The 12,662-nt window shown below is 48.7% G+C and overlaps 1 protein-coding gene across 4 annotated transcripts in view; it reads right to left on the bottom strand.

The window, feature by feature from the left end:
* LOC140402307 (SPARC-related modular calcium-binding protein 1-like) overlaps positions 1-12,662 on the bottom strand; it is a 300,157-nt gene that overhangs the window by 26,917 nt on the left and 260,578 nt on the right. For all 4 annotated transcript variants that reach the window (XM_072489986.1, XM_072489985.1, XM_072489987.1 and 1 more), the window contains exons 3-4: positions 10,063-10,175; positions 978-1,077 (exon numbers count right to left, since the gene is read on the bottom strand). In XM_072489986.1, the coding sequence (XP_072346087.1) occupies positions 978-1,077; positions 10,063-10,175 (213 nt within the window). The remainder of the gene's footprint in view (positions 1-977; positions 1,078-10,062; positions 10,176-12,662) is intronic.

The raw sequence follows: 12,662 nt of genomic DNA on the forward strand, positions 1-12,662 counted from the left end.
CTTTGAAAGGAACAGTCGCTTACTAAATCAGTGGTGTACTTGATGTCAACACAGACAGTTTGACTTTGCACCAGGTATAGGTAGGGACTCATGAAATGGTGGATTGGTGCTGAACACCAAACTGGAGCATGAGCCAGCTGGGAAGTGCAATGTCTCACCAGTTAGGCAGTGATTCTCCAGAGCATGAATTCCCAATCGCTGACATTGTGCGCTGACAGATCTTGCAGCTAATAACCATTAAATGGCTCCTTACTGATGCGCTGCCCACCTCAAACCCTGATATCAGCTGAAGGGTTATTTTCTCTTTTGCTGTAAAGCTACTCCAGGCAGGAAAGAGGGCACATTTCCCACAGTGAACAAAGACACCTGACTGTCCCAAGGCTCAGTGGGTAGTACTCCCTCTTTGAAGCCAGAAGGCTGGGTGTTCAAGCTCCGGTCCAGAAACTTGAGCACAAACTCATGGTTGTCAACTCAGATTGACATTTCAATGAAGTCTGAGAATGCTGCACCATCAGAAGGGCGAAGAAGACCTTCTCTCAGATGTAATAGATACCATGGTATATTTCAAAGTGCAAGGGAGTTTTCCTCAGTGTCCTAACCATATTTATCACTCAACTTTCTTTTTACTTTAAGATGGTATATAAGAACAATAACCAATGCAAAGTGGGACGGCTGGAATGCTATGTTGATGAAGGGCAAATTGCAAGTTAAGCATTTTTACCTCGCTACCCAAATCCCCAAAACCATTGCAATTTTAGTAAGTCACAAAATATATCTCAACATTTTACAAAGCACAATGAGTGCCTCATATACCAGTTGCTGAAGCTAAGTGCATTTCTTTCACTTTCTATGTTTCTATAAATATATTTTCCAATAAGCAAAACATGGAATTTGGTTTCCAAGAGCTCTCAATGCCGATAAAGGAATAATTGACAATTACCAAGCTACAAAGTTAAAGACCTTTGTATGTCCAGTACCTGAACAGGTGGGAGTCCTGTTGTGGACTGAAGATCCACCAATTGGTTTGCCCTCAGGTGTGACACACCAGCAATAGCCGGTTAACTTATGACACTGAACCTGTTAAAAAAAAGAAATTATTGTAAAATCTAACGTCAGTAAGCGTGACTGTGGTGCACATGCAGGTATGTAGAAAAATGCTTCTTTTTATATACATCATCACCTATCTGTCAAGGCTCATGTCCTAATTTTCAATCTAAAACCCTGGCTGCCAGCAAACCTTCTCCAGCCAGATGACTCAGACCTCACCTTCCACTCTAGATTACTGATGGTTCCCCACTCCTCTCTACTCCATTGCAAGAGACCATAAAACATAGGAGCAGAATTAGGCCACTCGGCCCATCGAGTCTGCTCCGCCATTCAATCATAGCTGATATTTTTCTCATCCCCATTCTCCTGCCTTCTCCCCATAACCCCTGATCCCCATATTAATCAAGAACCTATCTATCTCTGTCTTAAAGACACTCAGTGATTTGGCCTCCACAGCCTTCTGCGGCAAAGAGTTCCACAGATTCCCCACCCTCTGGCTGAAAAAATTCCTCCTCATCTCTGTTTTAAAGGATCGTCCCTTCAGTCTGAGATGGTGTCCTCTGGTTCGAGTTTTTCCGACAAGTGCAAACATCCTCTCCACGTCCACTCTATCCAGGCCTCGCAGTATCTTGTACGTTTCAATAAGAACCCCCTTCATCCTTCTAAACCCCAACGAGGCCAAGAGGTTGGCCTTTCAATTATGAGCTCAGTTACTCGCTCTTCTCCAGCATTTGAGAACTTTCTTTCAAAGGTACTAGGCCCTATCACTTCTTTCCCTTTATACGAAGGAGCTCTTATCTTGATTCGGTGATGACACTCAAGGGATATGGTTTGAAAGCAAGTACAGAACAGATATCATCTGACTGAAGGATGGAGCAGGCTTGAGCGGCTGGATTGTCTATTGCTGTTCCTATGTTTCTTGGTGCACGATCAATTGCACAAAGACTAAAGTTGGGTACAACAGTGGCTTTATTACAGTCAGATGCGTGGCCTCCTGCTGCAGCTGGCGAAATGGCAGGGCACTGGAGGTCATGCATATTTAGACAGTTCTCCGTGGGCGGAGCCAGCCGGCAGGAGCTACCGGCGAACCTATACTGCAGGTCCTACCTTACATCTCCTATTACAGTGGTTCACCACATTCACCCCCTGTTAAAAATGAGTCCGGCGGGGGTGACGTGAAACTACATACAATTAGTGCAATTATGTACAGTGGTAGGGAGAGAAAAGTCCATGTTGACGGTCCGGAGTCCATCAAAGGTTCAGCCGGTCCGGTGCTTTGGTGCTTCGTTGGGAGCGGCGTAACAGTGGCGGCGAAGTCGGTGCTGGCGGTGGTGGAGGTGGCACCGATGGCGGTGGTGGCGGTGATGATGCTGGCCAGTCATCGGGGGAACTCCGGGAGCGTGCCAAAGTCCTCTTTGTCCTCTTGTGCGGAAAAGGGGAGGGGTGGGGTGCTCTGGTGGGGTCAATATTGGCGGCGCGGTGGAAGGTGGGGGGGGGGGGTGCGCATTGGTGGGGGGGGGGTGTTGGGGTGGAACTTGACGGTGCCAGGTCCCTGAGAGACAGTATCTTGGTGGCCGTCGGGGGACTCAACGTAGGCATATTGAGGGTTGGCGTGGAGCAGGTGAACCTGTCCACCAAGGGGTCCGCCTTGTGGAGTCGGACGAGACTATGGAGAAGGACTGGCCCTGGAGCAGCGAGCCAAGTCGGGAGCGACACCCCGGATGTGGACTTCCTGGGGAAGGTAAACACACGTTCATGGGGTGTGTTATTAGTGGCGGTGCACAATAGTGACCGGATGGAGTGTAGAGCGTCAGGGAGGACTTCCTGCCAGCGAGAGGCTGGGAGGTTCCTGGACCGTAGGGCCAGCTGGATGGCCCTCCAAACCATCCCATTCTCCCGTTCTACTTGTCGGTTCCCCCGGGGGTTGTAGCTGGTCGTCCTGCTGGAGGCTATACCCCTGCTGAGCAGGAACTGACGCAGCTCATCGCTCATTAATGAGGATCCCCTGTCACTGTGGATGTAGGCGGGGAAACCGAACAGAGCGAAGATGGCGTTGAGGGCCTTGATGACGGTGGCAGACGCCATATCAGGGCATGGGATGGCAAAGGGGAATCTGGAGTACTCATCGACCACACTGAGAATGTACGTGTTACGGTCGGTGGAGGGGAGGGGCCCTTTGAAATCCACGCTGAAGCGTTCAAAGGGGCGGGAAGCCTTCACCAGCGCGCACGGTCTGGCCGGTAGAAGTGCGGCTTGCACTCCGCACAGACCTGGCAGTCCCTGGTGACTGTCCTTACTTCCTCGAGGGAGTAGGGCAGATTGCGAGCTTTGACCAGATGGTACAATCGAGTGACCCCTGGGTGACAAAGGCTGTCGTGTAGGGCCCGGAGTTGGCACATGTACCTCGGGAGAGGGCATCTGGGGGCTCGTTGAATTTACCGGGGCGATACAAGATCTCGTAATTGTAGGTGGAGAGCTCGATTCTCCACCGCAAGATTTTATCATTTTTGATCTTGCCCCGCTGTGTGTTATTGAACATGAAGGCTACCGACCGTTGGTCCGTAAGGAGAGTGAATCTCTTACCGGCCAGGTAATGCCTCCAATGCCGCACAGCTTCAACGATAGCTTGGGCCTCCTTTTCGACGGATGAGTGTTGAATTTCCGAGGCATGAAGGGTAAAGAATGCCACGGGTCTGCCTGCCTGGTTTAGAGTGGCGGCAAGGGCGACTTTCTACTTGGAAAGGCAGTGACTCGTCCACTGCATGCATCCCGGCCTTGGCAATGTCTGCTCTGATGCGGGCGAAAGCGTGTTGTGCCTCGGCCGCGAGGGGGAATTGGGTGGACTGGATGAGTGGGCGGGCCTTGTCCGCATAGTTTGGGACCCACTGAGCGTAATAGGAAAAGAACCCCAGGCAACGTTTGAGGGCCTTGGGGCAGTGGGCGAGGGGAAGTTCCATGAGGGGGCACATGCGGTCGGAATCGGGCCCGAGAAGTCCGTTTTGGACTATATAGCCGAGAATGGCTAACCGGGTCGTGCTGAACACACACTTCTCTTTGTTGTAGGTCAGGTTGAGAAGGGTGGCAGTGCGGAGGAATTTATCGAGCTTGGCATCGTGGTCCTGCCGGTCATGGCCGCAGATGGTGACATTATCTAAGTACGGAAAGATGGCCCGCAAACCTTACTGGTCGACCATTCGGTCCATCTCTCTTTGGAAGACCGAGACCCCATTTGTGACACCGAAAGGGACCCTAAGGAAGTGGTAGAAGCAACCGTCCTCCTCGAAGGCAGTGTGCGGCCGGTCCGACTTCCAGATGGGGAGCTGGTGGTAGGCGGATTTCAGGTCAATTGTTGAGAAGACCCGGTACTCCGCAATCTGATTGACCATATTAGATATGCATGGGAGGGGGTACGCTTCGAGCTGCGTGTACCGATTGATGGTCTGGCTATAGTCCACGACCATCCTGGGTTTCTCCCCAGTTTTAACAACTACCACTTGGGCTCTCCAGGGGCTGTTGCTGGCCTCGATAATACCCTCCTTAAGCAGCCGCTGGACTTCGGACCTGATGAAGGTCTTGTCCTAGGGCGCTGTACCGTCTGCTCCTAGTGGCAACGGGCTTGCAATCCGCAGTTAGATTGGCAAAAAAGGAGGGGGGATCGACCTTGATGGTTGCGAGGCCGCAAATGGTAAGGGGGGGGTAAGGGCCCGCCGAATTTGAGGGTGAGGCTCTGGAGGTTGCACTGGAAGTCCAAGCCCAACAGGAGTGCAGCGCAGAGATTAGGAGGGACATAGAGGCGGAAGTTACTAAATTCTACGCACTGGACCGTGAGGGTGACTGTACAAAAGCCTCGGATCAGAGCGGAGTGGGATCCAGATGCTAGAGAGATCCTTTGATTGGCAGGGTGGACCGCGAGGGAGCAGCGCCTTACCGTATCTGGGTGAACAAAGCTTTCGGTGCTCCCGGACTCCAGCAGGCACGAGGTCGCGCGGCCGTTGATTTTAACCGTCGTCGACGCAGTGGCCAGGTTGTGCGGGCGAGATTGGTCCAACATCATCGAAGCGAACTGCGGGTAGCCATCAGATGCTTCGGGTGGCGAGCGTGTGCGGTTCCGATGTCGGGATGTCCGGGGACCCTATGGGGAACAAGATGGCGGCGCCCATGGTGCGCACATTGCGGGGTCGGGACAAGATGGCGGTGCCCATTGGTCGCACATGGACCTGGGAGGAGAAGATGGCGGCTCCCATTGTGCGTCTGGCGTGGGGGGGGGTGATAGCGGGCGCGATTGCAGCGACTGCGCGGGCCTGGCACACAGCCGCGAAGTGGCCCTTTTTACTGCAGGCTTTACAAACGGCAGTGCGGGCCGGGCAGTGTTGGCGGGGGTGCTTCTGCTGACCACAGAAGTAGCAGCGGGGACCCCCCGGGGTGCGCAGATCGGCGTGCGGTGTATTGCGAAGGCAGGGCCCCAGCTGAAGAGGTCGTCTGCGGGGTCCAGGAGGGGTAGGAATGGGTAGAAGGGTGGGCAGCGTGGCGGGAGAGGTACGATTGTACGTTACGGGATGCGACCGTCATGGAGAGCGCCAAGGTTTTCGTCTCCAAGGAGCGTGGCCCCTTCCAGCAATCGTTCTCGGATGCGGTCCGAAGCAATCCCCGTCACGAAGGCATCCCGCATGAGGAGATCCGCGTGTTCGGCGGCCGTGACGGCCTGACAGTCACAGTCCTGGACGAGTGGAATTAGGGCCCGCCAGAAGTCTTCGATGGACTCACCAGGTAGTTGCGAGCGGGTGGCAAGTACATGCCTGGCGAAGAGCGTGTTCGTCTTCTGCGCGTAGTGTTCTTTGAGGAGTTCCATTGCTTTTGTGTAAGTCGTGGCGTCTTGGATCAACGGGAACACGCTGGAGCTCAGTCTGGAGTACAGGACGTTTATCTTCTGAGCCTCCGTTGGCGCGGGGTCCGCCGCGTTGATGTACGCCTCGAAACATGTTAGCCAGTGAGTAAAGTCTTTCCTGGCGTTGGGCGAGTGCAGATCCAGCTGCAGGCGATCGGGCTTAATTCGGATATCCATTCTGTGGAAAATCTGACTGTAATAAATTGATGCACGATCAATTGCACAAAGACTAAAGTTGGGGACAACTGTGGCTTTATTACAGTCAGATGCGTGGCCTCCTGCTGCAGCTGGCGAAATGGCAGGGCACTGGAGGTCATGCATATTTATACCGTTCTCCCTGGGCGGAGCCAGCCGGCAGGAGCTACCGGCGAACCTGGAGTGCAGGTCCTACCTTACATCTATTGCAGCGGTTCACCACAGCTCTCCTGCCAGTTAAGAAGGTTTGATGGTAAATTAATTAGGATTGTGAAGACATCCTGGAGTGTACTTGATTGCTGAATAACATATTTCTTATAATGGCAACAGATTTTCTGCCTCTGTTGCAAGCAAGCTGTGAATGGTCCACAACATTAACTATCACAGTGGGTTGATGATTCTTTTTTTTCTTGCAGGTCTTTTCATATGTACATTGGTACGTTTTCACTAAATGAAGAATCTTGACTGCCCCCATAGTGTATTGGTAAAAATACCACCAGAGCTGTTAGCAAGCAAATAAGATCAGGAAAATCCCAGGCCCTTTCTTTTTGCATGGCTTTAACTTTTAATATACATCCTCACTTGCAGCCTGAAGTTCTTGAATTTACTCTTGAATAATTTAAGACATGAATTGTAAGTGCAGCATGATTGAGAGGAATAATGACTTAGGACCCATAGGGGGCTGTTTAGCCCCCTGGGCTAAATCGCTGGCTTTGAAAGCAGACCAAGACAGGCCAGCAGCACAGTTCAATTCCTGTAACAGCCTCCCTGAACAGGCGCCGGAATGTGGCGACTAGGAGCTTTTCATAGTAACTTCATTTGAAGCCTACTTGTGACAATAAGTGATTTTCATTTCATTCATTTCATAGTTACCCAAACTCTCTGGGTATCTAATTCATGTCAGATCTCAGTATGTTGTAAACAAATTAAATGATAGATTAATTAAGATTAATCAGCAACTCAATTATCATTGTGCCATGCAATCCCCGAAATGAGCCTTAGTTGTTGATCAGGTAGTAGAGTCTACAACTATAGCAAAACCCAATTTGCAAACCACCCCACACCCACTCAGGTAGACATAAAAGATCCCATGATACTATTAAAAGAAGGGCAGGAGAATTTTAGTGTACTGGACAACATTCATCCCTTAATCAACATCTCAAAAAACTGTCATAGCTATTTGTGGGATTTTACTTTGTGCACATTAGCTGTATACTTTCGAAAAGTGTCTACACTTCATGAGTAATTAAATGGTTGTAAAACACTTTGGGATGTACTGAGGTGATGAAACTTACGATATAAAATGAAAGCTCTCTCTCTCTGCAGCTGACAGAACCTCAGCTGGTTCAGGGCTTCAGAGGCGCCAGGCCCCAAAGTGTGTCCTTGCACAGACAGTGATAACCCCATAGCACAAGGTTGCTGCACACTGGTACAAGAAGCCAGCTGCCGACAACCACAATCACTAAGAAAGGCTTAAACCTCAGCTCCTATAAAATTCTGAAATGGACCACTTCAACATATCCACAAACATACCAGGAACATAACTTTCTCCTCAAGCTACAAAACATCTGTTCTCCCTTTGGCTTCCTCATCGTATTGAAGTGAAAGCTGATCATATAACCTCTTACTGTAACTCATTTGTTCTCAGGATCCCAAAATAGTCTGCCCCCCCCACCTACAACATGTTATAAATTAAGCTTGGCGTCACGTATTCACTTATACATTTACCTTGCCCAGTTCCTCATTGTTTTCAAATTTCAGGGTGTCCTGAACTCCTGGCATTGGTATTTCACTCTGACTTCTCAGTGAGAGAAACGAGACAGAACGGACAAGTGAGCAAATCGTGAATCGATGCTGCGCATTACCAAGTCTTACATCACTGCTCAACTTCTGTGAGCAATAAATCAACTCATGTCGATTGGATGAGTTCATCGGCTAAAGGTTTAATTCATTCTCGGCCTCAATGTCATTGTTTGGTCACAGGCTAATAATTCTTTCTCCGCAGCTAGCAAGCATTAGCCATCCAATGTTACATTCAGACCAGCGCTCCACCCTCATATTTACCAGCCAACATTCCACCTATATTACCAAAGAAACATCGTATGTAGGTCGCAGAAGAAAGAAATGACTTCAAACTTCCCAGTCTAATTTCTAAATTCTCAGTCAGAGAGGAAGAACAATACCAACTGACAACTAATTGTTTATTTTAGAATTTTATTCCTTATAAAATTGTTCAAATCATATTTTTTTTACTGGTCCTCTGGTGAAATCATGCCTCATTTCTACGCTGCTCCCTCTCCTCTCCGTCTAATGGTTGTGAATATCCCTCAGCAGTTTCATTTACATCTGGTCAAAGCAGGCTGTTCTCATTCCCAACTCCATTGGCTCATTCAGTTCTGACTGAATGTCGAATAAGTCTGTTACGTTTACCCTGTCGTACAAATTGAATCATACACAGGACTTCTGACTGTTCCAATTACCACGCATTCGGACAATGTATCATTTTTAATTCATTCTGCCAATATTTGCATTGCAAGCAGGAATGACATTTATTGCTTTCCCTGATTGCTCTTGGGAATGTGGCAGTGTGTTTTTAGTGGATTGCAGTGGCTCCTATGGTGTAATTAGATATAGAGTTGCAGAATTTTGACCCCTTAACAGTGAACGAACAGCAATATACCTCCAAGTAAGGATGTGTGTGATGTGGAGGAGCGCTTTGAGGTGTTGGTGTTCTCATGCAACTGCTGCCCTTATCCTAGGTGGTAGAGGCAACAGGCTTTTTGAGGAAGCCTTGGCGAGTTCTGCATTGCATCCTGTGGAACGTACACATTGCAGCTATGGTGCGTCGTTGGTGGAGGAAGTGAATGTTAAAGTGCTGGATGAGCTGCCAATGAAGTGGACGGTGTCCTGGATGGCATCGACTTCCCGAGTGTTGTTGCAGCTTCATCCATCCAAGCCAGTGGAGAATATTCCATCACACTCCTGACTTGTGCCTTTCAGAGTGATAGTGTAAATACAGCTTTCCAAGAGTGTAATGATAATAAACTCGGTACATTCTTCCGCTCGTGCCAGAGTCAATGGACTATTGGCCGGCACACCACCTTCCGTGTGGCGATCCGGGGAATCCCGGCCACTGTGTCACACGGAATTCAGATTCTTTTTGTAGTTCACGAGTAACTGAAACATCAAATATTCATCTCGAATAATTGCTTTCACAAATGCTGATAATTGGTCCAGTTCACCAGTTGCGTCAGAAGGTCCTTGGCTAGGTGGCAGCATGAGCATCCTTGCCCAAGTCACAAAGCTGTGGGTTCAGAACAGTTTGTTGTGGTGAGCATTACTTACCTGTGTGGAAACTTGTAACAACTTGTTTTGTGAAAAAGATAATTCTCCTATCTCCCCCTCCACCCAAACCCCACCTTGACTCTTTTACAGATCATCTTAAATCTGATTATTAACCCTCCAGCCTGTGATAGTAGTTTTCTCTATCTACTCTATCAAAACTCTTTTAAATACCTCGATTAAGTGTGCCCTTTACCTTCTCTGAGAACAGCTTCCCTCCAGGTATCTACTTAACTGAAGTCCTTATTCAGTTACCAACCTGCCACAAATACCAACATTGACAACATTGCAAAGGCAGTTTAATGTTCTGCTCATGGGTATGCCACTGATCCAAATTGATCTGAGGGGTGAGTGGCCCACTGTCTAGTTGTATTCCACGAAGGAGTGACATTCCACTCTTTCTAACAGCTCAAGAATGATTACAGAATAAAATGCTCCAATTTCTCAGTTACACATGAAATTATTCCTGTAACTTCACACTCCAGTTGGTTTACTAGGCTATGATTGGTAAGATACCATGCTAGTACCATACCTAACGTCTTATCTGTACACGATTTCAACACCGCATGATTAACACTGATTCCCCACAGTACCTCTGCATAGGAGCCGTCCTCGTTGCATTCTGGTACAATGATGGAGTCAGTTGCCCTCCTCGACTGAGACAGAGCTTGGGCTCTGTCCTCCTGGCATCTCACTGTAGCTCTATCTGTAACACAGGTCAATTTATTTCAGAAATAACTCATGCCAATGCATTCCTAATCACACTGCTCACCGTATCGAAGCTCAAAGTCTTAGTGATCTCTGGGGTCAAAGGTAATCAGAAAAAGATGAAACACGAGACCACATTCAGCTGTTCGTCAAAATCTTCTTTTTACCTCAGAGGCTATTGCAGTTTCCAGTTATAGTTATACTATGAACAAAATTAATTGGTGACAGACCATCAAACCAAGCAAGCACCATAACCTTTCATATGATATGAACATCTCCAGCAACTCAGGTCATTGAACAGATGCTCGAGTACTGATTTAAAATTTGTCACAAGAAGTAGTCATAAGTAAATAGGGACGGGAGGAAGGTTTATATGAAGTGCAGCCCACCAACAGGTCCCATAAGAGATGCCAATCAAGTAAGTAAAGTTGCCCTTTAAGGGGGCGAGCTGACTGGTTGTGGTTTAACCTGAGGATCACCACACCTCAGGTGAGGGGCAAGGTTGAGAAGGCCTTCATAATCTTCATAAATTTAGAGTACCCAATTCATTTTTTTCCAATTAAGGAGTAATTTAGCGTGGCCAATCTACCTACCCTACACATAGATAGATAGATAGAATTTACAGTGCAGAAGGAGGCCATTCGGCCCATCGAGTCTGCACCGGCTCTTGGAAAGAGCACCCTACCCAAGGTCAACGCCTCCACCCTATCCCCATAACCCAGTAACCCCACCCAATACTAAGGGCAATTTTGGACACTAAGGGCAATCTATCATGGCCAATCCACCTAACCTGCACATCTTTGGACTGTGGGAGGAAACCGGAGCACCCGGAGGAAACCCACGCACACACGGGGAGGATGTGCAGACTCCGCACAGACAGTGACCCAAGCCGGAATCGAACCTGGGACCTTGGAGCTGTGAAGCAATTATGCTATCCACAATGCTACCGTGCTGCCCAATCTTTGGGTCATGGGGGTGAAACCCACGCAGACACGGGGAGAATGTGCAAACTCCACACGGACAGTGACCCAGGGCCGGGATTGAACCTGGGACCTCGGCGCCGTGAGGCGGCAGTGCTAACCCACTGTGCCACCGTGCTACCCGGGGCCTTCATAAATAACCTCAGCTGGTACGGGAATTGAACTTGCCCTGCATCATGAACCAGCTGTCTAGCCAACTGAGCTAAACCAGTCCCTTTTGGTGTAGCTGCACCTCAAGTTCCCTTTGTTCAATAATAAGTGACCTCCCTATTGTTCCTACCAAATCATATTACCGTGCATTTATCTGCGTTGACCTTCATTTACCAATAATAAACTTACAGGGTGGGATCTACCCGAATGGGAACAGAGTCGTGTTTCCCGGCGATCGGAGCGGTGAGAAACACCACGCTGTTAAACTCCCATTTGGGAACGCCCCGATAAGGCTTCACTTAGAGTTCGCTGGAATTCCTCAGTACCGAAGGAGATCGGGACGCCATTTTTAAATGGCCTCCCAAACTCTCAAGCCCTGATGCAAACCCCGAACCCCACCAAAGCCCCAACTCACCTATAAGGAGGTCCTCAGGCTCCCCCGTATCCTCCCGCACCCGTGCAGGGTACCCCTGGGCCCGATCTGCAGTGCAGGAAAAACACCACCTTGTCACCGTCAACCTGGTACCCTGGCAATGCCCACTGCCAGCTGGCAGTGCCATCCAGGCACCTTAGCAGTGTCAGGCTGGTGCCCAGGCAGCATTGCCAGTCTGGTAGTGCCAGGGTGCTGTGTTGGCAGTGCCAAGGTGTCTGGGTGGCAGGGTGACACTGTGCCCAGAGGGCAAGCACATGGGGTTTCTGTTCCCCTGGAAGACCCCCAAGAGTACCTGGCACTGATGCTGGGTCTATAATTATCTGGGCATATTCTGTCTCCCTTCTTAAATACTGGAATTATATTAGCTATCTGCCTGTCTTTTAGTACTCCTGTGCACCTTTTAATGAATTATTAAATATGCGTAGTAATGCCCCTGCTATCTCTTCCCTATATTCTTTTCAAATACGTGGATACAATCATTTGCAACAAGGGTTTTTTTATCCTCTGAGTTTGATTAGTTTATCTAATGCAATCCCTTCCTAGGCTTTGAACACACTTATTTCATTACTCATCGCATCATTCAATGTCATGTCTACCTGTTCTACCTCCCTGCTAAATACCAAAATAAGTATTTAATACTTCAGCCATCATTCCATTCTTATCAGTGATATCCTGTCTATCCCGTAATGGTCCTATTCTCATTATAGCCTTTTGCTTTTATTGATGTCACCAGCATCCTTCTTTCTATGTTTAAGCAAAGTCACCTCTTCTTGATGAATACCAACATACGTGGGGAATGAGCCTTTGAGAGGACTGCTGCATTGTGATTCTGTCCTTCCATGAGATGCCTAGAATGTGCTGCAAACAGTAAAGGTGAAAGCCATTGAGTTTAAGTCGTTCATGTTTCACAGCCCGACAACAA

This window comes from Scyliorhinus torazame, chromosome 25 (assembly GCF_047496885.1).
Source record: "Scyliorhinus torazame isolate Kashiwa2021f chromosome 25, sScyTor2.1, whole genome shotgun sequence".
Classification (NCBI taxonomy): domain Eukaryota; kingdom Metazoa; phylum Chordata; class Chondrichthyes; order Carcharhiniformes; family Scyliorhinidae; genus Scyliorhinus; species Scyliorhinus torazame.